Here is a 26499-nt window from a genome sequence, read left to right as displayed (position 1 = left end):
TTGAGTTAATGTCTTAACTGATTAAGACCAAATGAGTAGAAAGAGTGAATATGGGGAGTACGGTGAGCGTGATTCCTGTACGCCCCGCGTACCGCCCTAGTGTCCCCGATGGGCAATCTAGATTTTGAGTACGCTGAGCGTACCAAGGGAGGTACGCCCCGCGTAACCTCACTGTGGACTTTTGGGCTAAGTCTCGTTTTGGGCCTTGAGTGTTGGGCCTGGAGTTTAGGCTTGTTGCAACAGGGTATTGGACCAGAGGAGTATATATATTCGTGATTGGGCCCTTAAGTTGGGCTTGCCATTTAGTTTTGAGAGTAGGCCTCAGGTGAGCCCATTTATTATTGGGCCTTTTGTGGGGCCAATGGGTTTTAGGCTATTAATGGGCTGGTTAGTGGTATTCATTTAGACCTAATGAGTGAGAGTTTGGACTTAGTTCTTAATTGGGTTAATTATGGGTTTTGGCTCAGAGTTAGAGGCCGGTGCGCAGCAACAACATTTTTAAGGGATGTTCTTCATCCGAGGTGAGTCTTCTCACTATACTTTACCTAAAACGTTACTTATGTGTGACCGGAGGGTCTTATGTGCTTACATTGAGTATTGTGTTATTCTGCCTTATGTTGTATGTTGTGCATTATGTCTTGTGATTTATGCTATGCAGAGCTTTACAGACCGGACCAGAGGGTCCAACGAACCGTGGGACTGGAGGGTCTCACTAGGACACATTGACCGGAGGGTCTTACAGTGATATAGCCTCGAGTGGCTAATGAGCTGTGTGTGTGGTATTTTGTGGAACTTACTGAGCTTCGTGCTTACCGTGTTATGTGTTATGTGTTTCAGGTTTTTCTCAGGGTCGGGGGAAGACACCGACTCGATTGTACACACCAGAGAAAGAGTTATGTTTTGAGGATCCTGAATTATTAATCAAACAATCATGGATGTGTTTTGTAAACTAAATAAATGAGATTTTGTGAAATGCGTTATGAGATTTATATGATTTTAAAATGAAAATTTTGTTTGGAAATTTACGGTGTTACAGTTTAACTGGACTTGGGAACCCGAGACAGAGATGCAGATTGTCATCAATCTCTTCCAAGTAGTGAATCTGACTCCATTGAAGATGTTTGAGACTAAAACAAAGCGCGAATTGTCAGACGAAGCGATGAATAATGGATTGGATGAATTCAATGAAGAAGATGAATTTGTATTAGACATTTCAATTGAAAGAACAAGAAATGAAAAGAAATTAATTTGATGATGATTGATCATATTGCTTTGATACCATATAAATGTTTGAAGTTAGAGATGAATTCGAGAGAAGAAAATTCTTCATTACCTCATTAACGATTAGAAAATGACATTAAATACAATGATGAAACAGGACACTATCATCTAACTACCAATGCCAGCTAATCTAACTAATTAGACATAAAAAGACCAAACTACCCTTCTATCATAACATCCTTAACCAACTATGATAAACCGTCTCTTCCATATGTTTTATTCATATACATTCATAAATAATTACACGAATAGAGTTAATGGCACATTATTAGTTGTAGATTTGTACTTTTGTAGGATAATTCTAACAAAGACAACCATGATTATCCTAGATTGCATGGAACTTACTTGCGGAGTTGCGGACCATATAAAACTCATAGATGGCAAAACATCAAATACCGGGGAGAAAATATGTAATATAGCGATAGACAAGGGACGTCAGGAAACATTTCGTCAGAGGGAGAAGTAGATAAGGTTTTATGATTGCTGATCGTCTTCTACCTCCATAACTGTTTCCAATCCAAAAGAGCAAATTATGAGTCTGATGAAATCTCTGGGTGCTTCGGCGGTGGTGAACGTCCCCGCCGCCGCCGTCACCACCACCCAACTTCATCACGGTACACATTCCTTCCCCTTTCTATCACTGCCACAACATTTGCCCAAACTAAACACCACCACCAGTATCAGCTGGAAAACAACTACCCCCGTCAGGACAGCTGTCGCCGCCATCAATTCTTCCGACACCGTCGAAAAGGTCGGTTTCTATTTTTAATACGAGCATTCTAATCGACTCGGAACAAATTTTGTCTTTAAATGTCCACATGTCGCACAGAACTGCAAAAAAGGGGTTAGGGTAATTGATAGTGTAGGAAGCGTAATTTTCAAAGTCTTACATAACGTAATGCAATTTATGAATAATTGTCAAGGAAACTGGCTAGATTCACTCATTAACACTTAGTAATTTGTCATTTGAGGCTTGTTGATAACCTAGGGGTGAGCTCGAATCCCAAACATGATTTATCATTGCGTGAATTAACAATTATCAGCTGGAATCCCATGTTTTAGCATAACAGATCACAAATTTTGGCCATGTTGCAAAATGCAGGAAACAGAGAGTAAAAAGGAATACCATTTTGTGGTTGCGAATGCAAAATTCATGTTGGATGAAGAAGAACACTTTCAAGAGCAGTTGTTTGAAAGAGTCCGCCTTTTCAAAGAGAGAAATATGGAGCAGGATTTTTGGCTTGTGATTGAACCCAAGTTTTTAGACAAGTTCCCCAACATTACCAAGAGACTTAAGAGACCTGCAGTTGCTTTGGTTTCCACCAATGGTACATGGATCAAGTAAGTCCACCACCATATCTTTTTTTTTTTTTGTCCAAACTTTTCAAAATTTCCCATTTGTACTTTATATTTGTTACTTTACTCTATTTCACCATTATAGACAATGTACTTTTTTACAGTATTAATTGTTACAAATAATATCAATATGTAACATTGTAACCCATAGTAGCAACTTACTTGCATTTCACTACCAACATGAGCAATGTACTTTACATACATTGTAATCAGTTAAGACTTAAGTGAGTAAATCGATAAAATGATAAAAGTATGTTGTGCTTTTTTGTATTTTAATCTGTATCTAAACGATAAACAGGTTCATGAAGTTGAGACTGGATCGAGTTTTGTTAGATAGCTTTGAAGCAGAGAGTATGGAAGAAGCATTGGCATCAAATCCTTGTAATATAGAGTTTGAGAAACCAAGTAATTGGGTCGCTCCATACCCAAAGTATGAGTCTGGTTGGTGGGAATCCTTGTTGCCTCCAATCCCTCAGACACAACAAGCATGATATGAGACAGACAGACAGACAAACAGACATCATGTGTATTCCCATAAGCTTTGGAGAGGGTGTTTTGGTCTTTTGAGCTCACATCATGCCTAAAGGTGTCTAAATTCGTAAAATGATTAGGAATGTATGTTTGCGGTTATAAGAAGAATATTCGGGAACATTGGTATATTTTTTTTCTTTAAAATTATGGTTGAGTTGAGTTTACTTTTTTCTCGAAGATAATCCGATTGAATGCTTGAAGCTCTATGTACCCGTATTTATTTAATGGGATCGTAAACGGCCTACTAACTTGAACTTGGACAATTTTAAAATATATAAAAATACAAATTGATATTTATAGGCGTGGGTTCATTCACACCAATAACCAAGTTTTGAAATGTCCTGTAACTGATTTTCTAAGTACTCTAGAATTGATAACCTTATGAAACATAATCAATAAGGGCATTGTTTGTTGATTTTTTCGGTCTGGACTGTTTGGGTCGACACAAATTCTCAAAGTCTTGTTTTAACGTATATTATACTTTTGATTTCCAAAGTAGGGGCGTTTGGATTATGGGGTTTGGATTATGTTGTGCCATATAAGACAAAAACAAAATAATGATTCTAGATTTAATAGTATTTGTTTTAATTTTGATGCATTGTAATATACTAAATTTTATTAAATATTATTGTTAAACACTTTCTAATTTATAAATACTAAACATGCTTAAAAAATATCATATTAAATGAGTGAACCTCATAAAATACTTCACAAAGATAAAAAGCATAATTTTAAATAGTTAAAGGATGTTATTTGAGTTAAATAATTCAGGTGATTTTAAAGTTTTTATTTAAGTTAATAATATTTTATTTTGATAAAACTAATAAAAACACATTAATTAAAGTATACTTTTGTAATTTACATTTCTTAACCTTTTGGGCCGATAATTATAAAGGCCCATGGGCTATGATTACGAAATACCAAAGTCGACATTCAACGATTTGATTCGCGATTGACTTCGATGGACTTTGAACAGCAACCAAGAGAGAGAAACGACGGAGGGAGACGATGAAGCAAGCTAGCAAAGGGGAAACAGGGATCTGAGAAAAATCGAAGTTATTGGAGTACGGAATGGATGGAGTAGCTGAAGGACTGTGGGAATTAGCGGATTTGCACGAGAAAAATGGCGAAATTGCGAAATCAGTCAAGTGTCTTGAAGCCATTTGTCAAAGCACTGTATCGTTTCTTCCCGTTATCGAAGTCAAAACTCGTCTTAGAATCGCTACTATGCTCCTCAAGCACTCCCACAACGTTAATTATGCCAAATCTCACCTTGAACGATCCGTTAGTCAAACCTTCCCTCTTCCAGTTAAATTGATTTAATATGCGTTGGTTCATGTTCAGTTTGTCACGCTTCCGAAGTCTAATTTAGCTAAGATGTTCTGAAAATTTCCGAACTTAATGAAGCTATGGACATTTATTTTTATTCAGTTTGCTGTACCGTTTTTACACACAGAAAAACTTGCTATGGTGCTAGCTTGGTTATCCTGTATTCACTAAAAATGGGTACCGCAGTTGGTACCTGGTTACTTATATTCAATATAGGCAAGGATACGGTGGAGTATTTAGCAGTATGTTTTTTCCATAATTCAACACAATGCGTTAAGCAGCTTAGTCTACTCTGTGCTGTAGTTATAAAGTAGCGAAATTGTTAATGAGCTCGTTTGTACTCTTGATTAGTCCATATATAAAAGCAAAGAACATGAATCTGCATGCTTATGTCTAACCTCCATGGTACATATACAGTGGGAACGGGGTAGCATGATCATGAGAACCAAAGCCTTGAAAGGATTAGAACCATTTAGGCTTAAACAAAAAGAACTGTAATTGATTGTTTCAATATCATGGAAGCATGGCTATTATTCTGAATCACTCCTATAAGTCCAAGCTCCTAGTCATTCGACTGTTTTATTCCCTCTTGTACATATCCAAACTCATACAAGCTGTTCAATTTCTAAGAATGTAACATAATTGTAGTCAGACATGCATAATTCCACTTGAGAGTTGAGTATATTAATCGTGAGTTCTAAATCACTTTGTACCTTGTAGAATGGAAATGAGTAAATTATGCTCTCAAGCAAGATGAAAGGCCTCTAAGAATCTAGTTAACCTCACCAACAATAATTACTTGACCAATGTGATACAAAATATGTAAAACTCTGTATAGTTACCAACTTACCATAAAAGAGCCCTAGGCCCATTCAGCACAACAATATATAATCCCAATTTAAATTATTTGTTCCTTTTTGACTCTTTTGGTTGATCTAGAAAAAAGGTATATTGAGGTATTTGTTCACCAACCAACTGATGTGTAATCTGTGATGCTATGTGTAAAATTATGGTACACTTGTTATGTTTTTGTAGCATGTTGAGGTGTTTCTTGATCAGTAGGGTGAGAGGGCTCTTAAACCATGTAAATTGGGGTTATCTAAAGAGAGTTGCACTTGTTTTTTTTTACAGCAACTACTCCTAAAGTCAATCCCCTCATGCTTTGAGTTGAAGTGCAGAGCTTTTAGCTTACTGAGCCAGTGTTACCATCTTGTTGGAGCTGTCTCTTCTCAAAAACAACTACTAAACAAGGGACTAGAACTTACTGCAGAGTTTGGAGAGGGGTATGCAAGTTTCCTTCTGTGGTTTGACTTTTCCCATGCAATTTCTTGTTACATGTTCTTCAAAGTATTGAGTTCTTTTCATAACTTATGTTTGGATTAGCATCCTTTCATGGAAGTTGTAAGATTCTTGATTTGTGCTAATTGCGATTGTTATTTATTGGAAGGTTTTCTGGGAAGTTATGGTCATGCAACTTCAATTCACAACTTGCAAATGCTCTCATCATTGAAGGAGATTATCAGGGTTCTGTATCTACACTGGAGCAAGGTTATGTTTGTGCAACTGATATGTACTATCCGGAGTTGCAGGTTTGTATGAGCTAATGCATATTTCATGAATTCTCAACATTTGACATTATGTTTGTGTCTCTTTTGTAATTTGACATTCCATTGTTGTTCTACCATATATGATTTTAGTTGCATTCGTCATGAAGTTCCAAAATGCAGAGGTGCTTGCCTCTTTATTTGTTGGGTTAAATGCATGAAATAACAATGTACTTCCATTGATTTGTTTATTGTGACACCCTACTTTCTTTTCTTTCTATTACCACATTCTGATATGAAAAATCTACCCAGTTATATTTATAGGCTTATAACAATGTCATCCAAATACAACAGAATTTTTACTGCTATAACTGGATAGATCCTTTAAAGTGTATTGTCCTGATAAGAAAGAAGTATAATGGGTCAGATTTTACAAAGTACAATGTTGTAATAAAAAAAGTCTTTAAGTACAGTGCTGTGATATAAAGAAATGAAAGTAGGATGCTATAATACACAAATAGATGCTATTTTTTGCCTTTAACCCTTATTTTTTTTACTATGTAATATCATGTTTGCTGGCAAGCACTAATTCCTATGATATTAAAGCAATCCTATTCTGTTTGCTATGCTTGTGGACAGATGTTTTTTGCAACTTCAGTTTTGCATGTACACCTCATGCAATGGGATGATGGAAGCTTAGTTGAAGCTGCTGTGAGTAGATGCAATGATATTTGGGAATCTATCGATGCAGACAAAGTAAGTTCATTTGCCTCTTACTAAATTTGACACCGAGTTTCAAATTAGTTGCAGAAATTTATATAAAATGTACATATACTTTCTGTTTAAAGACATTCTTTACAATTCTAATCTTTTCCACTTTCATGACTCCTACTTTTGTCAAACACAGAAACAACAATGCCTTGGTTTATTTTTTTACAATGAGTTGCTTCACATATTCTATCTACTCCGAATATGTGACTACAAGAATGCGGGTCAACATGTTGATAAATTAGATGCTGCCATGAAGACTGACTTACAGAAAATGCAGCAAGCTCGTGAGCTTACAAAAGAACTGACTATAGTAAATGAAGGTCTTTCACAATCTGATCTACCCCATAGAGATAGGGCTAAACTCAGCGCAAGAAGAAGTCAACTTGAAGAAGAAATCAGTAATTCTATTGGATCAAGTTTCAATGGTCAAGAGGGTTTAGAACCTGCATACTTTGGGAATGTGAAAAGAGAATTAGGAGACAAGCTTGAGTTGGCACCTCCTCCTATTGATGGGGAGTGGCTACCTAAAAGTGCTATATATTCGCTTGTTGATCTTATGTTTGTTGTTTTTAGTCGCCCAAAGGGACTCTTTAAGGAGTGTGGAAAGAGAATTCAATCTGGACTAAAGACTATCCGAGGTTGGTCTTTCTTCTAATGTCATCACTTTGAATGATACAATTATTAGAATTGATTTTGATTTCTTGTTTCCTAAAGGTTTCTGGTTTTTATTTTTCTAGGTTGTAGGCCATGATATATGCTAGTTGCTTGTTTCTTAGGATTGATATAAATATCCTTAGAGAAAAAGGGGTGTGTATAATAGTCATGTGTTCTTCTGGAAGGATCAATTGCAAGAAATCATAGTGTACTTTTATTTATTTTGTTTACTATAGCATCCCCCTTTCATTTCTTCATATTACAACATTTTGCTTTTGAAAAATTCGCCGAGTTTTCACTGATATAATTGGGTGGATTTATCAAAGTACAATGTTCTACTAATAAAAAAATGAAAGTACAATGATCTAATTGGGTTGATTTCCAAAGTATTCTGCATTAATTTGAAAAAAAAAAACTTAAAAGTACAAAATGTTGTAATAGAAAGTAATGAAAGTAGGACGCTATATTATAATGTCCCAAATTTGGAGTATAAGAAGCATTGAGTACATAATAAGATGTTCTTTTTGTATCTTTGGCATCTACTTGAGAAACTAATTTGTTGACCTTCTCTGTCCTATCTGTAAAGACCTTTTAATTTGTTTATTTTTTTTACAAATTTGTTCTGTGTTGTGAGAAGCTTTAGAAACTAAGTTACTTGTTATATGCAGCTGAACTGGTGAAATATGGAATAGCTGATGGCACAACAGGTAATCCTTTTGCTTATAAGTGTTAAGAGGCTGTTCTTTTACTTTTTTCCCATTAAGTCGAATATGGATAAAGTGACTGAATGGGTGATAGTCATTTAAAAATTAACATCTCTGTTTTCATTTAAAGCAGAAGTGGACTTACAGCACTCAGCCATTTGGATGGCTGGTGTGTACTTGATGATCTTAATGCAATTTCTTGAGAATAAAATAGCCATGGAACTCACTCGTTCAGAATTCGGTGTAGCACAAGAGGTTTGTTTGTTTGTTTGTATTCATTCAACAACCCTAAACGACATGAAACTGTAAAAATATAATAATAATAAAAATAAAAATTTCAGGCATTATTGGAGATGAAGGGTTGGTTTAACCGGTATCCCACAATCTTGCAAGCTTGTGAAAGCATAATTGAAATGCTGAGAGGACAATACGCCCATTGTGTCGCCTGTTATGATGAAGCTGCTTTTCATTTTGTTGAGGCTGCAAAGGTACGCCTGTTATTGTCATACATCTTTATATAAATTACTTAATTATATTATATATGTTATATAAACTTGTAAGTTTTCAGCTGACCGAGAGCAAATCAGCACAAGCCATCTGTCATATTTATGCATCCGTGTCTTACATATGCATCGGTGATCCTGATTCTTATGCAAAGGTGAATTTGAAATATAATGATCTCCTCATTGGTCGACTTTTTTGTTCATGGCTTATATATATTTTTATGTAAATGCATGCAGGCATTAGAGTTGATTGGACCAGTTTACAAAGTAATTGATTCTTTTGTTGGTGTACGGGAGAAAACTGCAGCTCTTTTTGCATATGGGTTCTTATTAATGAGGCAGGAAAATCTACAAGAAGCACGGTATACTTAAACTCCGACTATTTCAAATGTACATAATAATACTAGGAAGGGCAAAATAGTAATTTTACAATGCAATGCATAGTGTTCGATTGGCAAGTGGGTTGCAGACAACACACACAACTCTTGGGAATCTACAACTGGTGTCACAGTATCTGACTGTGCTTGGACATCTGGCACTAGCCCTTCATGACACGGGTCAAGCGAGAGAGATCTTGAGGTCGGGCCTTACTTTGGCAAAAAAGCTTTATGATATTCCAACTCAGATATGGGTCCTATCAAATCTCACTGGTATGTTTTCAAGTCAAAAAAATGTTGTATATCTGTTATTATTTTGCTTTAATCAAAACAAACCACTTTGTCTTATTGCAGCATTGTATGAGCAAGTAGGTGAAAAGGCGAATGAAACAGAGAATCGTGAATACGAGAAGAAAAAAGCAGATGAGCTGGAAAAAAGACTTGCTAACGCGCATGCGTCCGCTCATCATCCTCAACTTGTAATTTTATCCCTTCCACTAATTTAATTTTTACTACTACTTTTTAGGGGTTAAATGAATTTATATGTTTTGGTGAACAAACAAACAGATTGAGAAAGCAAAATTCCAAGTGCAAAGACTAAATGAAGTTGATATAAAGCGAGCGATTGCGGGGCCATCCATGAAAGTTGATCTTGACATTCCGGAATCGGTTGGATTGTCATCACCCGCTCCAGCGCCTTCATCGCGGCGCCTCATGGATGTAGATATTGGTAGACGCGTCACCAGAAGAGGCGGCTAGTTTCGTCCAACTCTTTGTATTATCTAATTTGTTGTAGAAGCATAGTCGATTAAAAAACATCTTAATTATTAGGGTTTGTAGCATATATGCTAATTGTAGATGATTGCAAGAATCAAAATGTAATCGTATCCATGTGATAGTCTGATAGATGTAAAATTTATCAAGGTTGTGTGTTTGCTTAGCTAGGGTTATTTTTCCTAACGTCTTTTGCATATATAAAATATAATTTTTATCTCATTGACATGGAAACCGGATCAATGCATGCATGTTAACTATAATGATAAGAACAGATAGAAAGTTTGGATTTTTCATTATGAATTAAGTGTAAAATGACAAGGATCAACTATATTTATATTTTTTACATAGCAAATAGAAGCAAAAAAGCTAATTATAAACGGTTTCTAACAGGATCTAACTAACTTTGTGTTAAATGATGATAATGCCTTCTTGGGTGAATTTCGAGTTTGTCCTTGATGTTGTGTATGCCCACCTCAAGAATGAAATTTAAACCTACATAATTTTCTTTTAGAGTGTTGTTCGTCAATTTGAAGATGGTTAAAACTTAAAAGGTTAATTACCTAAACAAGCTTGCATGTTTTTATTTTTATATACAAATATAATTACCTAAACAAGCTTTGCATGTTCTTATCAATTTATACAAATATTGAATTTTTTACAAGTTTATTCGGCTATATATTAACTTATTACTAAATTTTTATTAGCTTATTCAAAAAATGGATTTACTACTTATTTATTGATGCATAGATTAATTATTTCCAGGTAAAAAAATTTAAATAAAGGAGGAATGTAATAGTTGATTATACTTTTTTCTTTTTTTGCATAATTTAATAAAAATCTGTAGCTTTATTACATAAATAACAATTTTAATCATCCCAACGCATCATTCAGATCATCCCAATGCATCGTTCAGATCATCCCAACGCATCATTCAAAATTATAGAATAAAGGGGGATTAAAATTAGGATATGATTAGTCTAAACAACCCATCGTCAAGATCATCCCAACGCATTATCCAGGTATAATCATATCCTAATTTTTCTTAATTCCGTCAAGTCTTTAATTTTTGTATCAGAGCTAAGTATCATTCTTATTATGATTATGAATGTTAAATCTTTCGTTCTTATGAATATCTGTTCATCATGCATCATCATAAATATTATTATAAATATTTATCGTTATGAGTTATCATCATAAATTCAATATAAAAAACAATTATTACTTTCTACCTACAATTTAAATATATTTCGTCAAAAAGTTTTTAAAACAATTATTACTATGTACCTGCAATCTAGAAGCATATTCGTCAAAAAGTTTTTAAAACAATTATTACTATGTACCTGCAATCTAGAAGCATCTTTCGTAAAAAAGTTTTTAATTCTCCTTATAAACTTTGGCATCATAACCACCATTATAAATATCATAAATAACAAACCCCACCATCCTATTAAAATCTATGATTTGTAGTCATAACTTTGAAAGAAAAGCTAAATCGTCATTTTGTTTTTAAAAGTTTTAATCATGAGTTTTTTAAGTCTAAATATTAATAAATAAGAATTAATTTTTTTTTTCGTAAAACACTAAAACAATCTAAAAAATTTCTTTTAGATTTAAAAATAAATTCTAATATATCAATAATTAATTGTATATCTAATACTGAAGCAATATATATAATAAATAATAGTATAAATTGAAAACAAGAACAAATAAAAAATCTTGAAGATAAAATAACAAAACTAATCTGTTAAATATGTCTCAAGAAATAGAAAATTCAACAATCATTATTAATAACGAAGAAAATGAATCTGGATACACTTTTGATGCTTTAATTAATAAAAATAATATTAATAAAGATGCAATAAGAAAATCAAAATTTACACTATCAGAAAAACATAATCTTAGAAATAACTCGTTAAAAAATTTATTTTCTAGAAAAAATATTATATATTATGAAAAAATTATAGGAGAAGAACCAATACCTATAGAATCAACTCAAGGAAATATTATTATACCCATAATAAATAAACAACAAATTAGAAATAGATTATCTAACATTAAAGAAGTAGATATAATAAAAATCGTTTATATTCATATATCAACTATTCAAGTAATTTTAAAAAAGTATTTTTAGTGATTTAGATACTCCATTAGAATTAGAAATCAGAGATGATGATATAATTAATAATAAAGAAAATATTATTGCAAAAGGAAAAAGTAATTTAACTGAAGGAAAAATAAAATTTAATATTAATATTCAACTAGGATTAAGTCTTAAAGATAAAAATCTAAGTAATAGTATAAACGTACGATATAAATTATTAAAACAAATTTTTATGTTAAAAGGGAATCATCCGTTTAGTATTACATATCAAATAAATTATGCATTAATAAATTCTCATCATAGTATTACGTTTAAAACATAAGATATAATTTATATAGATAAATTATTTACCCATTTATTATCACTTGAATCACCAAATATGACTAATAATAGAATATTTAACGAAACTAATTTTCAACCAAAATTGACGACATGACGAAATTAAGAAAAATTAGGATAGGATTATACATGAATGATGCGTTGGGATGATCTTGATGATGGTTTGTTTAGATTAATTATATGTATGGGTCGGATAGGTCTCTGTTATTCAAAAATAGAACAAACTATTTCAACAGAGGGCTCTGCTATTTAGAAATAGACAAACTATTTCAACAGAGGAAGAACTTTGAGATTCAACTTAAGTCTTAAACACTTAAAACATCTTGTTTATTTAATATGGGCAAATGCCCTGTTTATAGGCTCAAGAGAGCCGGTTACATTACGCAATTGCAATCACATGATTGCAATACGATAAACTATTTTACAGTTTAGCCCCTAGACTATGGAGGGACTAACACTTTATGTTACATCACATTCTAATACTACTGACAACTAATAAATTATTCTACCGATACTTTTAAATAACTACATTAATAAAATTTACAATCCCTTCCACATTGAAAAGACGCGTGTCTTCAATAATAATGACTTTATACGTCATTGTTTGCGTCATTCCTCCCGCCACCGAAAAGGCATATATTTCTGAATAATGTTTGCTTTTGTCATGGGTGACGTTAATCTTCCATGGACGACGTTTCTTCCATATATGAGTAAGAATGTTTTTGGTTGTTGCTTTATGATGGCTTCCATTCTCTTGTCAATGTGTCTGCTATATGATTGTTGGTGTTTTTGATATACTTGAGGTATGGATGAAATTGATGCAATTGTAATTGCCAACGAATCAATCGTCCACGACAATAATTTTATTGTAATTTATATCGCCAAAAGCCAAGTAGATACTTGGAATCAGTGCGTAACTCGAATCTGCTTTGAAGTAGCCTGACTTTACATTTTTTTCAATGTTCTGAGACATGCTAGTGTTTCTTGTTCATGTGTGCTGTAATTTAGCCCCGTTTGGGAAAATGTTCCCGATATATACTTACATAATTTTTGCTCATATTTATCTGTTTTTAATACTTCAGATGATACATCCGTATCAATGTATGCTTTTGGTGATATCTTCATATCATTGTCTACTTTATCACTGTTTACTTTGGATGGTATTTTCATACCAATGTATGCTTTATCATTGTATACTTTTGATGGGTCAGATATGAGGGTTCCCTCATTATCTAGTCCCAATAATACGTTTCCATGTATAATTGCTTTTAGGCATCCTGCCCAAGTGTCTTGTGATGCATCTGTCTCTACAATTAGAAAATCGTCGATTTTTGCATTATATAAAGTAGGGAGAACTTGAATTTTTGTTTTATATTTTGTACCAAAATAGTATCTGTATTGGTCCAAGACCAAGATATTTTTTCTGATATTTTCTTTTGTAAAACTTTTCTTTCTTTTGCTAAACTTTTCAAAAATCCTTGTTCTGCAATATAATCTAAACAACCAAGGAAACGTTGTATTTGCTTTCTATTTTCAAGTTTATCTGGAAATATATTTAATTTTTATCGTATATTGTCTGTTAACGATAATTGATCATTTTCTCCAATTTTTAAACCGATGTATTCAACTGTAGATTGAAAAAGTTTTGATTTCTTTTTTGACAAAACTAAACCTTTTTCTTTAATTCTTTGTAAAACCTTGATGATTGCATCAATGTGTGTTTGTTCATTTCCTTTTGTGAAAGCAAATATATCATCAATATATGCAAGACAAATATGATCTAAACCATATAAGGTTTCATCCATGAATCGCTGATATATTGTTGGTGCCTACTTTAAACCGAATGGAAGGACATTCCATTCATAATGCTTATGAGGGGGACATGAAAAAACAGTTAGTGATTTCGTATTTTCATGTAAGCGTAATTGCCAATATCCGGATTTCGCATCAAATGTAATAAAATGTGTATTCCCTTTCAATTTTTCTAAAATATATTCTTTTCGTGGTAATTTATATGAGTATCCTATAGTAGCATCGTTCATCTTTTTATAATTAATTACCATTCTTTATATTCCTCGTTTTATTTTGTTATTATTTTCTACATAGAATGCATGTGTAAAATGAGGACTCGTACTAGGCCGAATGATTCATTTTTCTAGTAATTCAGGGCATTCTTATTTAAATTCAGAAACATCTTTTATACTATATTGAATTTTGTTTGCAACATTAACTTCATCATTATGATTTTTTAATAATATTATTATTTCTTGTTTATTTCTATTTTTTAGATGATCCAACGAGTTTTCACTACATACTTCTTCAAGTTGTTTTTCAGCAATTTCTTTGGCAAATGTTAGTAATATACGTAATTAAAAACCAACTTCTTGTTTGATTATTTTAATAAGATCAAAATGTTTGATAATTGCGGTTTTTATAATACCTTTTGTAAGGTGATTAAGACTTCTATGATCATTTGTTTGTATAAATAGTTGATATAATTTAAGGAAATTATTTCCTATTACTAAATCTATTCCCGAATCATGTTGATGTATAGTTGGAGTTTTAAATGGTGTTTTTTCAACTACTATATCTATGTCTCTTCCTACGAACCAAATTTTGTGAATTGATTTATCAGCAATTGTAATTTTTAATGGTTTTTCTACTTTTTCCCAAATTTTTAATATCTTTTGTCTTCTAAAACATAAAGTAGCTTGAGTATCTGTTTGGATGTCAAACCAACAAATAATGAGATAAAATAATAACAATAAAACTCAAATCACTGCTACTTCATACACTAAAGATATTATAGAGTAAGCAGGGTCGGTCCACAGGAATACATGACTCCTTATTTAGCCAAATTCTCACACATTATACAAACAATATTAAAATGGGGGATTATGTTTAAACTAGAATTGAATTCATAAATAAATAAGATTGAACACAAAATTCAGTAAAAGAAATACATTTCTGATTCTGATTCCTATATATGTATTATGTTGAAAGATGTAATATAGTTATGACTCATGTTTAATCTAGGTTGGTAATTTAGATATTAATAAACTCTAATATCTAAGTTGACAAAAGTGTTTTATTTAAAACATGTTCTTCAAATAAAACTTCATTTAATTGATTCAATTCAAATAAGTTCTTGCATCAAATCATTAAATGACATTGAGTTCTTGCAACAATTACCAACAATGTTCAACATTCCTCTTAAGCTCGGGATTATGAACATTTAATCTTTGATTACACTTATTTTGATCTAAATACAACCAATCAAGTGCATGTTACTGACATCAAATCATAAAACATATACAAATTTTATAATTTGATCAACTAGATTGAAAAGAACCCTAATTCATTGATCAAGTGAAAAAGAGAACCAATCAAACACATAATTAAGATCAAATCAAAGATAACTAGATGTTAAACATAAGTCAAATGTAAATTACAACCTAACAACAAATACTTAAGAATTCAGAATCAGAAATGATTTTAGAAATCAGCCACACATGTCTAAATTAAACTACAAATTCAACAAGTTTGTATCCTCAATTTGACTTACAAAATGCAAATTAAAGTGTTTCAAAATGTTAATCCACTTCCAAAATCTCCCCAAAATCCTTTCTCTTCTCCCAAAATACGACTCCCCTTTCCTAAGAACTGGCTGTCTCCCTTTTACAAAGGATGAAACTGTTTTAAAACTGACGGTACGTTTACACGGCCCGTGTAAACTATAACTGACCATTTACACGACCGTGTAAATACAAAAAAGTAGAATGCTCAAATCAGCTAGGTCTTCGAAGTACATTGCCAAAGAGTATGTGTTTACACGGCCCGTGTAAACTCAAGGTTTACATTTACACGGCCGTGTAAACTCCTGTAAAGCCAACATCTTTATTTTCTTCATAACTTCCTTCTCGATGCTCCAATAGTTCTGAAACTTCGTTCATATCTCTTATTCATCACCTCAACTAAGATCCTACCTTCAAAAGTCCATGAAATATCACAAAAGTGTGTGAATGGAATTGCATCATGAAAAATCCCGAAAAATATGCAAAATGCATGAGTTTAAACCTAAATGCAATGCACTTTTATGGATTAAAACTACAAAATGAATGCATGAAAATTCTTTATTTTGTATTTTAATTGTAATAAATGTACTGTTGGGATTAATATTTGTTTTTTTGTTTTACTCGTTAGAGTTAGTTTATAATATTAATTCTTGTAAAGTTTTCATATTAACAAGTTGTTTTTGTTAGGATGGTTGAAACATTACGTATTGTTTCTAAATTACAATTTTGTGATTTTTTATATTTCTTAATTCCTTCTTTTAATTGCGATATCTTTTTTAATTAGTTCTTATACTTGTTATTTTTTGGTTGTAATGTTAATAAATAGTTTTCTTCATATGATAAATTATCTTCTAAATGTTGAATAGTATTAGAGATATTATAATTTATTTTCCAATGGTTATTTAATATATCAGTCCAAAGTCTATTATCTTTTAAAAAGTTAATTTGTACTTTTGAATTCATTTTAACAAATTATTAAGGTATCTGAAAGAAATTTTATTGAATTGTTAAGATTTTTTATTACTATTTTAAAATAATTAATTTAAGTTCTTAATCTTCCAATTTTAATTAATTGATATGCAATATAGTTTTTATTTTTAGATATTAATTCTTGTATTTCAGATTTTTTTTCTCTTTTGAATGTTTTGTAGAATTTTCTAAATCTTTCCATAAATTTTTAAGTAAATTAACTTTACATTTATTATCGAAATTACAATATATTTGGGTTTTATTGCTCATAATTTTATTATTTATTTCTACCATGTAAAATGTGGTTTAACAGTGAGTGATTTTTGTTTAAGTGGTTCTTTTTCAAGCGGTTCTTCTTTAATAGTTTTTATTTTTAAACATATTTCATCAAAAAGTTTTTAAAACAATTATTACTATGTACCTGCAATCTAGAAACATATTTCGTAAAATAGTGTTTAAATCTCCGTATGAAAACTTTGGCATTATAACCACCATTATAAATATCATAAATAACAAACCCCACCATCCTAATAAAATCTATGATTTGTAGTCGTAACTTTGAAAGAAAAGCTAAATCGTCATTTTGTTTTTAAAACTTTTAATCATGAGTTTTGTATGTCTAAATATTAATAAACAAGAATTAATTTTTTTTTCGTAAAACACTAAAACAATCTAAAAATTTTCTTTTAGATTTAAAAACAAATTCTAATATATCAATAATTAACTGTATATCTAATATTGAAGCAATATAATAATAAATAATAGTATAAATTGGAAACAAGAGCAAATAAAAAATCTTGAAGATAAAATAACAAAACTAATCTGTTAGATATGTCTCAAGAAATAGAAAATTCACCAATCATTATTAATAACGAAGAAAATGAATCTGGATACACTTTTGATGCTTTAATTAATAAAGATGCTATAATAAAATCAAAATTTTCACTATTTGAAAAACATAATTTTAGAAATAACTCGTTAAAAATTTCTTTTCTAGAAAAAATATTATATATTATGGAAAAATCATAGGAGAAGAACCAATACCTATAGAATCAACTCAAGAAAATATTATTATACCCATAATAAATAAACAACAAATTAGAAATAGATTATCTAACATTAAAGAAGTAGATATAATAAAGATCGCTTATATTTATATATCAACTATTTAAGTAATTTTAAAAAAGTACTTTTAGTAATTTAGATACTCCATTAGAATTAGAAATTAGAGATGATGGTATAATTAATAATAAAAAAATATTATTGCAAAAGAAAAATGTAATTTAATTGAAGGAAAAATAAAATTTAATATTAATATTCAACTAGGATTAAGTCTTAAAGATAAAAATCTAGGTAATAGTATTACCGTACGATATAAATTATTAAGACAAAATTTTATGTTAAAAGGTAATCATCCGTTTAGTATTACATATCAAATAAATTATGCATTAATAAACTGTCATCATAGTATTACATTTAAAACAGAAGATAAAATATATATATATAAATTATTTACCCTTTTATTATTACTTGAATCACCAAAATATGACTAATAATAGAATATTTAATGAAACTAATTTTCAACCGATAATAACTACTCCTTTCCATTAATAAAAAGAAACTCAATTATAAAGCCTCTAATTTCAACCATAATAAATAGATCTTCCATCTCGAAAAATCAACCTATAACATTTACTAATAACCAACATGAAAACTTAGAAGATATTAAAGAAATGATTAAATTATTAAGTTAACGAATATAACATAATTATCTAGTAATCTTTTAAAACATTTTAAAACACTTGAAGTTACGTATCAAAATTGTAAACAAGATAAATAAATGATTATAGAAATACCACAAAATCTATGAGGGGATGAGGGACAACACCCACAAGCGCTAGTAGCTCTGCCCCTGAAAATAATCAATACAGTTCGGTCAAATTCCGTCAAAAGAAGTATACATTATTTAGTTCGACACGTTTGTTAATGTGACAATATGAGCGAAGATAATATACTTAATGCTTATATATATTTATACTCCAATTTAATTAGATTATGTGATATTACTTACAAATAATGGTTATCAAATAGTTTCACTCTTAATTTTGTACTTCTTTTGCGCTAAATTGATATAGTAAATACGGTCTAAAAACTATTTTCTTGTGTTTTTCTTCTATGTTTGTTATTACAAAATAAAACATGTAAATTAATTTATTTGAATACTGGTTGGTAATACCCAACGAAGAAAAGACGTCCCCGGCGAATCCATGTCCAAAAACGCAGATGCTCGCCGATGACAGGCCTTCATTGACGTTCAACGAAAAACAACTATTTCGTCTCCACGGTTTTCGTTGCATCAGATCCTGTACTTTTTCTTACTCCTAATTGGGGATCGAAGAACACAATTCAAATCTCAAAGAACAGCATTTCACAATTCAGTCAACGAATGTTTCAGTATGATGCCACAGCCTTGAATTAAGCAAAAATGCAATCAACAATTGGTTCAAGATGCGGTCGGGCTCGTCAGCTTTTTCTTCTTCGGAGAACGGCAGCCAACAAGATGACGACGATTTCGAGCTATACTAATACCAGTACTAGTATTTCTCGCTCATTTCTCTCACAAAATTTTGCGGATGCTTCACCAAGTTCCGGTAGCAGTGTTTTTACTAGACAATTCTCCGTTCTTCGCCGTGATCCATGGGATGTTTCGAGGAAATCTACGCATGTTTTCAAACACTTGATTGCGTTTGTCTCGGATTTCTCTCCTACCCCCCTTGAAAAATCTGTAAGCTACGTGCGCGCTTGCTTTTAGTTTTATGATTATGTTTAATCCCTTGACTGACTTTTATGAATAGATTTTATTAATAATCTTAAGAAGTATGCTTTGTTGTAGCTGGATTAATGATATATATTTGATTTGAGATGTATGAATTGGTTATTTCGGGATCGTCACCCTGAAATTAGTATGCAATATGCTTTCTTGAACTTGCTAAGGCTTCTAGTCAATAGTCCTACGAAAATTGTGCGAGGAAGTGTGTATCTGCCAAGGTTTATGGCTATGTGAACTGTTAAGTTCTTCTGTAATTAAGATAGTTCTGATGCATTTTGATATGGACTTATCATATGCGCTAGTAAACATGTAAACCATTTGCTGATTATCATTATTTTAGGTCGAAATTTTAACTTGGATTCTGACTCTAGCAAGAAGCAGGGGCATATTGTATTCTGGGACAGTGGCGGTTTAAACTTTAATGACTTTGAGCTTTGTAATCGCTTTAGATTATTGTTGATTTATGATTTGATTGCGTCCTTGTATGGCTGTTTGAAACTACAGTGTTGAGCCTTTTAATACTTGCAGATTATGGTTTCTTGGTGGTCAATTGAGTTTCTTAACCAATATCACGAAAGAAAAATGGATGAATAAGTGTCACCACATATGTTAATATTATAAGATTTATGACATGTTTATATCATTGTAATTATCAGGGTTCTATACCTAAAGGGTATGCTTCATTCACAACATCCAGTGGCAATGCTGCAATGGGTATGAAGCAGAACAAAAAAGGGGAGGAGGAAAAAAGTCTCGTTACAAAAGGTGACAAAATCAATAATGCTAAAATCCTTAGAACACTTGCAAAGTACTTATGGATGAAAGATAACATGGAGTTCAAACTGAGAGTCCTCACTGCTATGGGATTTTTGGTTGGAGCCAAGGTGAGTAAGAGTAAGAGTAACTTTTCAGCATGTTCTGTTTTGTGTATGTATGTGTATAAGGGTCAATTTTACTTAGAATTGCTCAAGGGGTTTCTTTTTCTCTAACAGGTAATGATTGTTCAAGTTCCCTTCTTATTCAAGCTAGCTGTTGATTGGTTAACAACAGCAACAGGAAACCCTAGTGCACTCTCTGAGTTCACAGCTGCTAATTCGACATATTTAGCTGTTTTTGTGAGTCCAGCAGCTGTGTTGATTGGTTATGGAATAGCACGGACAGGGGCTTCTGCTTTCAACGGTACATCATTATGAAGTAATTGCTAGTGCTTGTTGTGATACTGTGTAGTTATATTAAAATATAATAATAAAGCCTGAAACATTCATTTTTCCTACATACCTTTTACCCCCTTCCTCTCTTCAGTTTTAGACTTAATTCTGTGTCTTGTATGTACTCTTGTTACAGAGTTAAGGACTGCAGTTTTCTCTAAGGTTGCATTGCGGACTATTAGGTCAGTTTCAAGAAAGGTATGATCAAACTAAAATGGTTCTTTTCATATTTACAATTGTTTCCAAGGCATGAAACTTATGATATACTTCATGGGTTGCAGGTGTTTACACATTTGCACCAGCTTGATCTGCGATATCATCTTAGGTATACATGCGTAACTGGATCCAACTTTTCTTTTATGTGAAATATAGGTTTTATTTCAAACTTTTATTCATGGATTGGTAATTAGGTCCAAGAGTTGTCTTCATATCTTGTTTCTTTTGTGTTTGAAGCCGAGAAACAGGTGGTCTAAATCGAATTATTGATCGTGGTAGCAGAGCTATTAATTTCATCCTCTCAGCCATGGTATTTAATGTTGTACCAACTATATTAGAGGTGAGACTTGTTCTCTAAACTTTATAGTTTTGTGATCCCAAGATTTCTTTTTAATCATTTGCATATTTCAATTCAGCAGATTCAACATGTTTTCTTTTAGATTTCTATGGTATCAGGTATTCTTGCATACAATTTTGGAGCACCATTTGCATGGATTACTTCTCTTTCTGTTGCTGCGTATGTTGCCTTCACGTTAGCTGTGACACAAGTAATTCATTTCCTTTAGTTTTTTTGGTTTATTTTAACTTATATATATATATATATATATATATATATATATATATATATATATATATATATATATATATATATATATATATATAGTTATTAACCTCCAACCTCCAACTTTATTTGTTTCAGTGGAGGACTAAATTTAGGCAGGATATGAACAAAGCTGATAACGATGCAAGCACTAGGGCTATTGACTCACTTATTAATTATGAGGTGAGAAGTCAACAATTTTATGTATAATTTTCTTTCATATGTTATGATAATTTGTAAGATCCCCTTTTTCTGCACTGAGTGTTTATACATTTTTTTGGTTAGACTGTCAAGTATTTTAACAATGAGAAATTTGAAGCTGATGCGTATGATAAGTATTTGAAGCGTAAGTAGCTTGTCTTCACAAGTGTGCTATATAATATTTATATGATTAGTTAAAATGTATTGAGAAGATTAGCTGAGAAATTTTTTGTCTCAGGCTATGAAGATGCTGCCTTGAAGACTCAACGTAGTCTGGCTTTTTTAAACTTTGGTCAAACTCTGGTATTCAGTACAGCTCTGTCAGCAGCAATGGTACTAAGTTCAAATGGTATTATGAATGGTGTGGGGACAGTTGGTGATTTGGTATAACCCTTTTTATAGTCTTTTTATTCACAAAAAGATATGATTTAATGATATGATATGATATGATATGCATAGGTTATGGTAAATGGGCTACTATTCCAGCTGTCTCTTCCACTCAATTTTCTTGGGAGTGTCTACCGTGAAACTGTGCAGAGTCTTGTTGACATGAAATCCATGTTTCAGCTACTTGAGGTACATCCGGATTTCAAAAACCTCCATGTATTCTTCTTTTTCTTTCAAATAATAATCATAATAAAACAATTGGTGTTATTCTTGTTTTTCTTCAGGAGAGGGCAGAAATCAGAGATGAAGATGATGCAAAGCCTCTGAAGCTGGATGGTGGCAGCATTGAATTTGAAGATGTTCATTTCAGGTGGAGTTCTTTTCTGTTACTGGTGAGATAGATTGTGATGGGTTTTGTTGCTGATATGTAGTCTGTTTGTTTTTTTTTCTTCAAAACTTTAGTTATCTGACAGAAAGAAAGATTCTTGATGGTATATCTTTTGTTGTGCCAGCTGGAAAAAGTGTGGCTATTGTTGGAACTAGTGGCAGTGGTGAGCTTCTTCCCAACTCTTTCTTCTTTTTGTTATTTGTTTATCTTCCGTAAATTGAATTTCATGTGTAGGTAAATCAACAATCCTTAGAATGATCTTCAGATTCTTTGACTCTAATTCTGGAACGGTAACTATTTCTCAGTATTTTAAAAAAAAAATATAGAAAGAAAGGGAAAGCCTTTAATTTAGCAAGTGTTTGGTTGATACTTTAACTTACCAGATGAGATGTGGTGGTTGACACTTGACAGGTGAGGATAGATGGTCAAGATATACGAAAAGTGACACTTGAAAGCCTTAGGAAGCATATTGGTGTTGTTCCACAAGATACAGTAAGTTATCTTTTGAGTAAATTACACGAATGGTCCCTATAGGTTGGGATAATTTGCATGTTTGGTCCCTAACTTATTTTTTTAACTCGAAAGGTTCCTACTATTTGTTTTTGTTACGTGCATGGTCCCTACTGTTTGTTTTTGTTACGTGCATGGTCCCTACTGTTTGTTTTTGTTACACGTTTGGTCCCTGTCTTACCTACAAGGACTATTATTTAAATAGGAAAAAATGATAGGGTATGTAAGGTAAGATGAGAGGGGTGGGGTTAGGGGTGTGTTTATTTAAATAAATTAAAAAATCAATGGCAAAATAGTCTTTTTAAGTAAGACAGGGACCAGACGCATAACAAAAATAAACAGTAGGGACCTTCCGAGTTAAAAAAATAAGTTAGGGACCAAACATGCAAATTACCCTAAACCATAGGGACCATCCGTGTAATTTACTCTTATCTTTTTTTGTTTTTTGGTGTGTGAATAAATGATGTTTAAAAAATATTTGAGAAAATTAGGGCATACTTGAGGAAATAGAAGGAAAAACTTGGGACTTAATTTGGAAAGCCTTATTTTCCTGACTTTGTGCATTAAGTCAAAAAGAAACATTGGTATATGGTTTAAGAGAATAAATATGACCTCTGAAGTCTAACCTGACCTAACCTAAGTTGGATAGATTGGGATGTATGTTATGTTTCTGTTTATATGATTGTGGAAAAGAAGGTGTGGTTTATATATGATGGATGATGTTGGCAGGTATTATTCAACAACACAATATTCCACAACATTCAGTATGGTTGTCTCTCATCCACCCCTGAGGAGGTTTTATGTTTATCCCTCCCTCCCTTTACATAAAAATCACTTTTTTTTTTCTTGGCTAATGGAATAATAATTAATAAATAAAGTGGTTGTTAATATTATTAGGTATATGATGCTGCTCGAAAAGCAGCAATTCATGACACCATCATGAAGTTTCCAGACAAGTATTCAACGCTTGTTGGTGAGCGTGGCCTTAAGGTGAGTTGATTTAATCTTGTAATGTTTAAGTTAAGTTGATATTGATATAATGTATTACATTGGTTTTTGGTAGTATTAATTAAGTAAGGCATTGATTTGAGTTTTGCAGCTGAGCGGTGGTGAGAAACAACGAGTTGCATTAGCTCGTGCATTCCTGAAAGCGCCTCCCATTTTGTAAGTGTCTCCGCATTCATAATTCATTCATGATAATCAATCAGTAAATTCTTATTATTATTTTGAAAAACGTACAGATTATGTGATGAGGCAACGAGTGCGCTGGACAGCACAACAGAAGCGGAGATCTTAAGCGCTTTAAGGTCACTGGCCAATAATCGAACCGCAGTTTTCATCGCTCATAGGCTTACAACCGCAATGCAGTGCGACGAGGCAAGACCTATCTCCTTTTCTTGTTTAAATCTTAATTGAAAGAAATATTATTTTTAATTTTGATTTTGATTTTGTTACAGATAATAGTTCTGGAGGGTGGGAGGGTTGTAGAACAAGGTCCGCATGAAGTTCTGTTGTCGAATGCTGGTGGTCGATATGCGCAACTCTGGTCACAGCAAAACACCACCATTGATTGAATTCAATCCGTCAGATTAGATATAAGATGGTTCTCCTGTCGTTTTTTACTCATCGTCTTCGTGCCTACCAGTCTAAAATAAGGTAATGCCAGTTTTTGTGTCTAAACTCTAAAATAAGGTCTGTGATTTGGGAAAACACCACGCCCGTAAATTATTATTATATCATCATTTTTTTTCTCCAATTAACCCCAGCAAACTAATTGCCATTTGCACGGGTGAGCCAAAAAACCAACCATCTGAAAAACTAAGACCCAGCATAAAACGGATGGTTTGGTTTCTACTTTTCCAAAAACTGAAATATTCTGTTTGGTTTTGGTTTTATGAGTTACAAAACTGTAAAAAAACTAATTTAATAAACTGTTTATAAATATGTTTAATTTACAAATATTATATACAAATCTTCGTAATTTTATAACAATTAATACCATGGTGAGTTGGTTAAGGTGATAACATATGAATTTGATGTCTGGGGTTTGAATCCTGTTGGTTTATTTTATTTGATCTTTAGTTGATGTAGTTTACTCATCCCACATGGATTGGATAGTAAAAATCAGTCTTTTTTATGCTTATAAATGTATTGATCAATTTGCAAACTTCTGTACTAAATTACATCTAATCCCACATCAATTAAGGGATATAGAAGCATTTAGTTTCTTTAACTTCAAAATAACAATACAAACTACACACCTTAAGATTTGGAGTTGGATTCCACATTAATTTGGGTGACTAAAACTCTTTTTTAGTATAAAATTTTATAGTTGCCATTTGGGTTTTAAAAAACTGGATCGCGTTCGTTAAAACCGAAAACTACAACTGATCAATTTGGTGCTCTTCTGGTTTTGAAAATCAAAAAACCGATATCTATAGTTATTGGTCAGAAACCACGTCAAGCCAAACCATACTCACATGGCTGATTCTTATTATTTGGATAAGAGTTGATTTTATATTCAACTTTGTTACACATATGGCAATTTACCATTGAGATCAACTTCCTATATGATTTCAATGTTTCCCTTATTGTACACTTATGAGACTAATTCTCGTTGAGTACCATAGTGCAATTAAAACATTAGCTAATAAATGTTACTAAAAATAACAATATTTTTGCTATTAATTTTGAATTAATAATTTTTATATTAAAATAATTTAATTATTTTAAATACAATAAAATAAATAAATATTAAAACCAAGTTATCTCAATAATCGTAGGTTAGGTTGCACATAAAAATAAAATAAAATTTACCTTTTGATTTATAGTTAATTTTAATTATTATACTTATCAATTTTAAGAGACATTTGTTATGAACTTATGATAATATCATTTCAACCATATTTTTCGTACACTGTATGAATTTAACATCTTGATTTAAGTTTTATATTTAATATTATAATTAAGCTTTTATTATTTTTAATTAATTAAAAACTATTTCTTTTGAAAAAAAAAATTATTATAAAAAATAGTTTTTGATTAAATTTTTTGTTAATTATTTATATTTTATACTTAATTTTTTTTTAGTTTTTAAAAAAAATAGTATTTTCATTTTAAAAAAATTATTTGACATTTAGATTTATGTTTCTAATTAACACCATTTTAAATTATCAAATTAAATGTGTTGGACTAATAATTAATAAAGTGTGTGTGGGTGGGGGTAATGATCAAATTAAGTATATCTAATTTATGCTGTGAGTTTAACACTATTTAAATTAACAAAGTATATTAACATAATTTAATTTACGATATAACTGAGTCGGTGTTTCGATTTCCATTTTAAC

General features: G+C 31.6%; 3 protein-coding genes across 4 annotated transcripts; all 3 read left to right on the top strand.

Annotated features, from left to right (window-relative positions):
• The first annotated feature begins 1757 nt into the window (after positions 1 to 1757).
• On the top strand, positions 1758 to 3332 carry LOC111878722 (uncharacterized). The gene is made up of 3 exons (XM_023875225.3): positions 1758 to 2032; positions 2384 to 2622; positions 2936 to 3332. The coding sequence occupies exons 1-3, from the start codon at positions 1814 to 1816 to the stop codon at positions 3126 to 3128; spliced, it is 651 nt and encodes a 216-aa protein (XP_023730993.3). The 5' UTR covers positions 1758 to 1813; the 3' UTR covers positions 3129 to 3332.
• Positions 3333 to 4109: 777 nt separating this feature from the next.
• LOC111878736 (sister chromatid cohesion protein SCC4) lies at positions 4110 to 9990 on the top strand. Of its 2 annotated transcripts, none has more exons than XM_023875239.2 (13): positions 4110 to 4452; positions 5629 to 5780; positions 5945 to 6086; positions 6681 to 6797; positions 6949 to 7450; positions 8135 to 8173; positions 8301 to 8425; positions 8512 to 8658; positions 8739 to 8828; positions 8911 to 9035; positions 9118 to 9323; positions 9405 to 9529; positions 9618 to 9990. In XM_023875239.2, exons 1-13 carry the CDS (start codon positions 4240 to 4242, stop codon positions 9807 to 9809), a joined length of 2175 nt encoding a protein of 724 aa, XP_023731007.1. In that variant the 5' UTR covers positions 4110 to 4239; the 3' UTR covers positions 9810 to 9990. The 2 variants fall into 2 exon arrangements, with proteins under 2 accessions (XP_023731007.1, XP_023731008.1); XM_023875240.2 differs by having other exon boundaries at positions 4111 to 4452; positions 8304 to 8425.
• An 8902-nt stretch (positions 9991 to 18892) lies between these two features.
• LOC111878745 (ABC transporter B family member 25, mitochondrial) lies at positions 18893 to 25124 on the top strand. Its single transcript, XM_023875249.3, has 20 exons — positions 18893 to 19596; positions 20298 to 20525; positions 20634 to 20820; positions 20986 to 21047; positions 21131 to 21174; positions 21303 to 21405; positions 21506 to 21613; positions 21766 to 21849; positions 21952 to 22012; positions 22106 to 22251; positions 22327 to 22443; positions 22539 to 22624; positions 22717 to 22805; positions 22877 to 22932; positions 23054 to 23134; positions 23882 to 23947; positions 24050 to 24142; positions 24252 to 24316; positions 24394 to 24529; positions 24610 to 25124. The coding sequence occupies exons 1-20, from the start codon at positions 19297 to 19299 to the stop codon at positions 24724 to 24726; spliced, it is 2229 nt and encodes a 742-aa protein (XP_023731017.1). The 5' UTR covers positions 18893 to 19296; the 3' UTR covers positions 24727 to 25124.
• The last annotated feature ends 1375 nt before the right edge of the window (positions 25125 to 26499 follow it).

Source organism: Lactuca sativa, chromosome 5, assembly GCF_002870075.4.
Source record: "Lactuca sativa cultivar Salinas chromosome 5, Lsat_Salinas_v11, whole genome shotgun sequence".
NCBI lineage: Eukaryota > Viridiplantae > Streptophyta > Magnoliopsida > Asterales > Asteraceae > Lactuca > Lactuca sativa.
The sequence above is the reverse complement of the archived record's forward strand: the minus strand, read 5'-3'. Positions and strand labels throughout refer to the sequence as shown.

Excerpts from the sequence above, each read along its gene's own strand:
- LOC111878722 (XM_023875225.3), top strand. The coding sequence starts at position 1,814 with ATGAGTCTGATGAAATCTCTGGGTGCTTCGGCGGTGGTGAACGTCCCC. Across the intron at positions 2,033-2,383 it reads CTTCCGACACCGTCGAAAAG|GAAACAGAGAGTAAAAAGGA; the intron begins GTCGGTTTCTAT and ends TGCAAAATGCAG. Across the intron at positions 2,623-2,935 it reads ACCAATGGTACATGGATCAA|GTTCATGAAGTTGAGACTGG; the intron begins GTAAGTCCACCA and ends AACGATAAACAG.
- LOC111878745 (XM_023875249.3), top strand. The coding sequence starts at position 19,297 with ATGCAATCAACAATTGGTTCAAGATGCGGTCGGGCTCGTCAGCTTTTT. Across the intron at positions 21,048-21,130 it reads TTAGGTCAGTTTCAAGAAAG|GTGTTTACACATTTGCACCA; the intron begins GTATGATCAAAC and ends CATGGGTTGCAG. Across the intron at positions 24,317-24,393 it reads CTGAAAGCGCCTCCCATTTT|ATTATGTGATGAGGCAACGA; the intron begins GTAAGTGTCTCC and ends AAAAACGTACAG.
- LOC111878736 (XM_023875239.2), top strand. The coding sequence starts at position 4,240 with ATGGATGGAGTAGCTGAAGGACTGTGGGAATTAGCGGATTTGCACGAG. Across the intron at positions 5,781-5,944 it reads ACTGCAGAGTTTGGAGAGGG|GTTTTCTGGGAAGTTATGGT; the intron begins GTATGCAAGTTT and ends ATTTATTGGAAG. Across the intron at positions 8,426-8,511 it reads AATTCGGTGTAGCACAAGAG|GCATTATTGGAGATGAAGGG; the intron begins GTTTGTTTGTTT and ends TAAAAATTTCAG.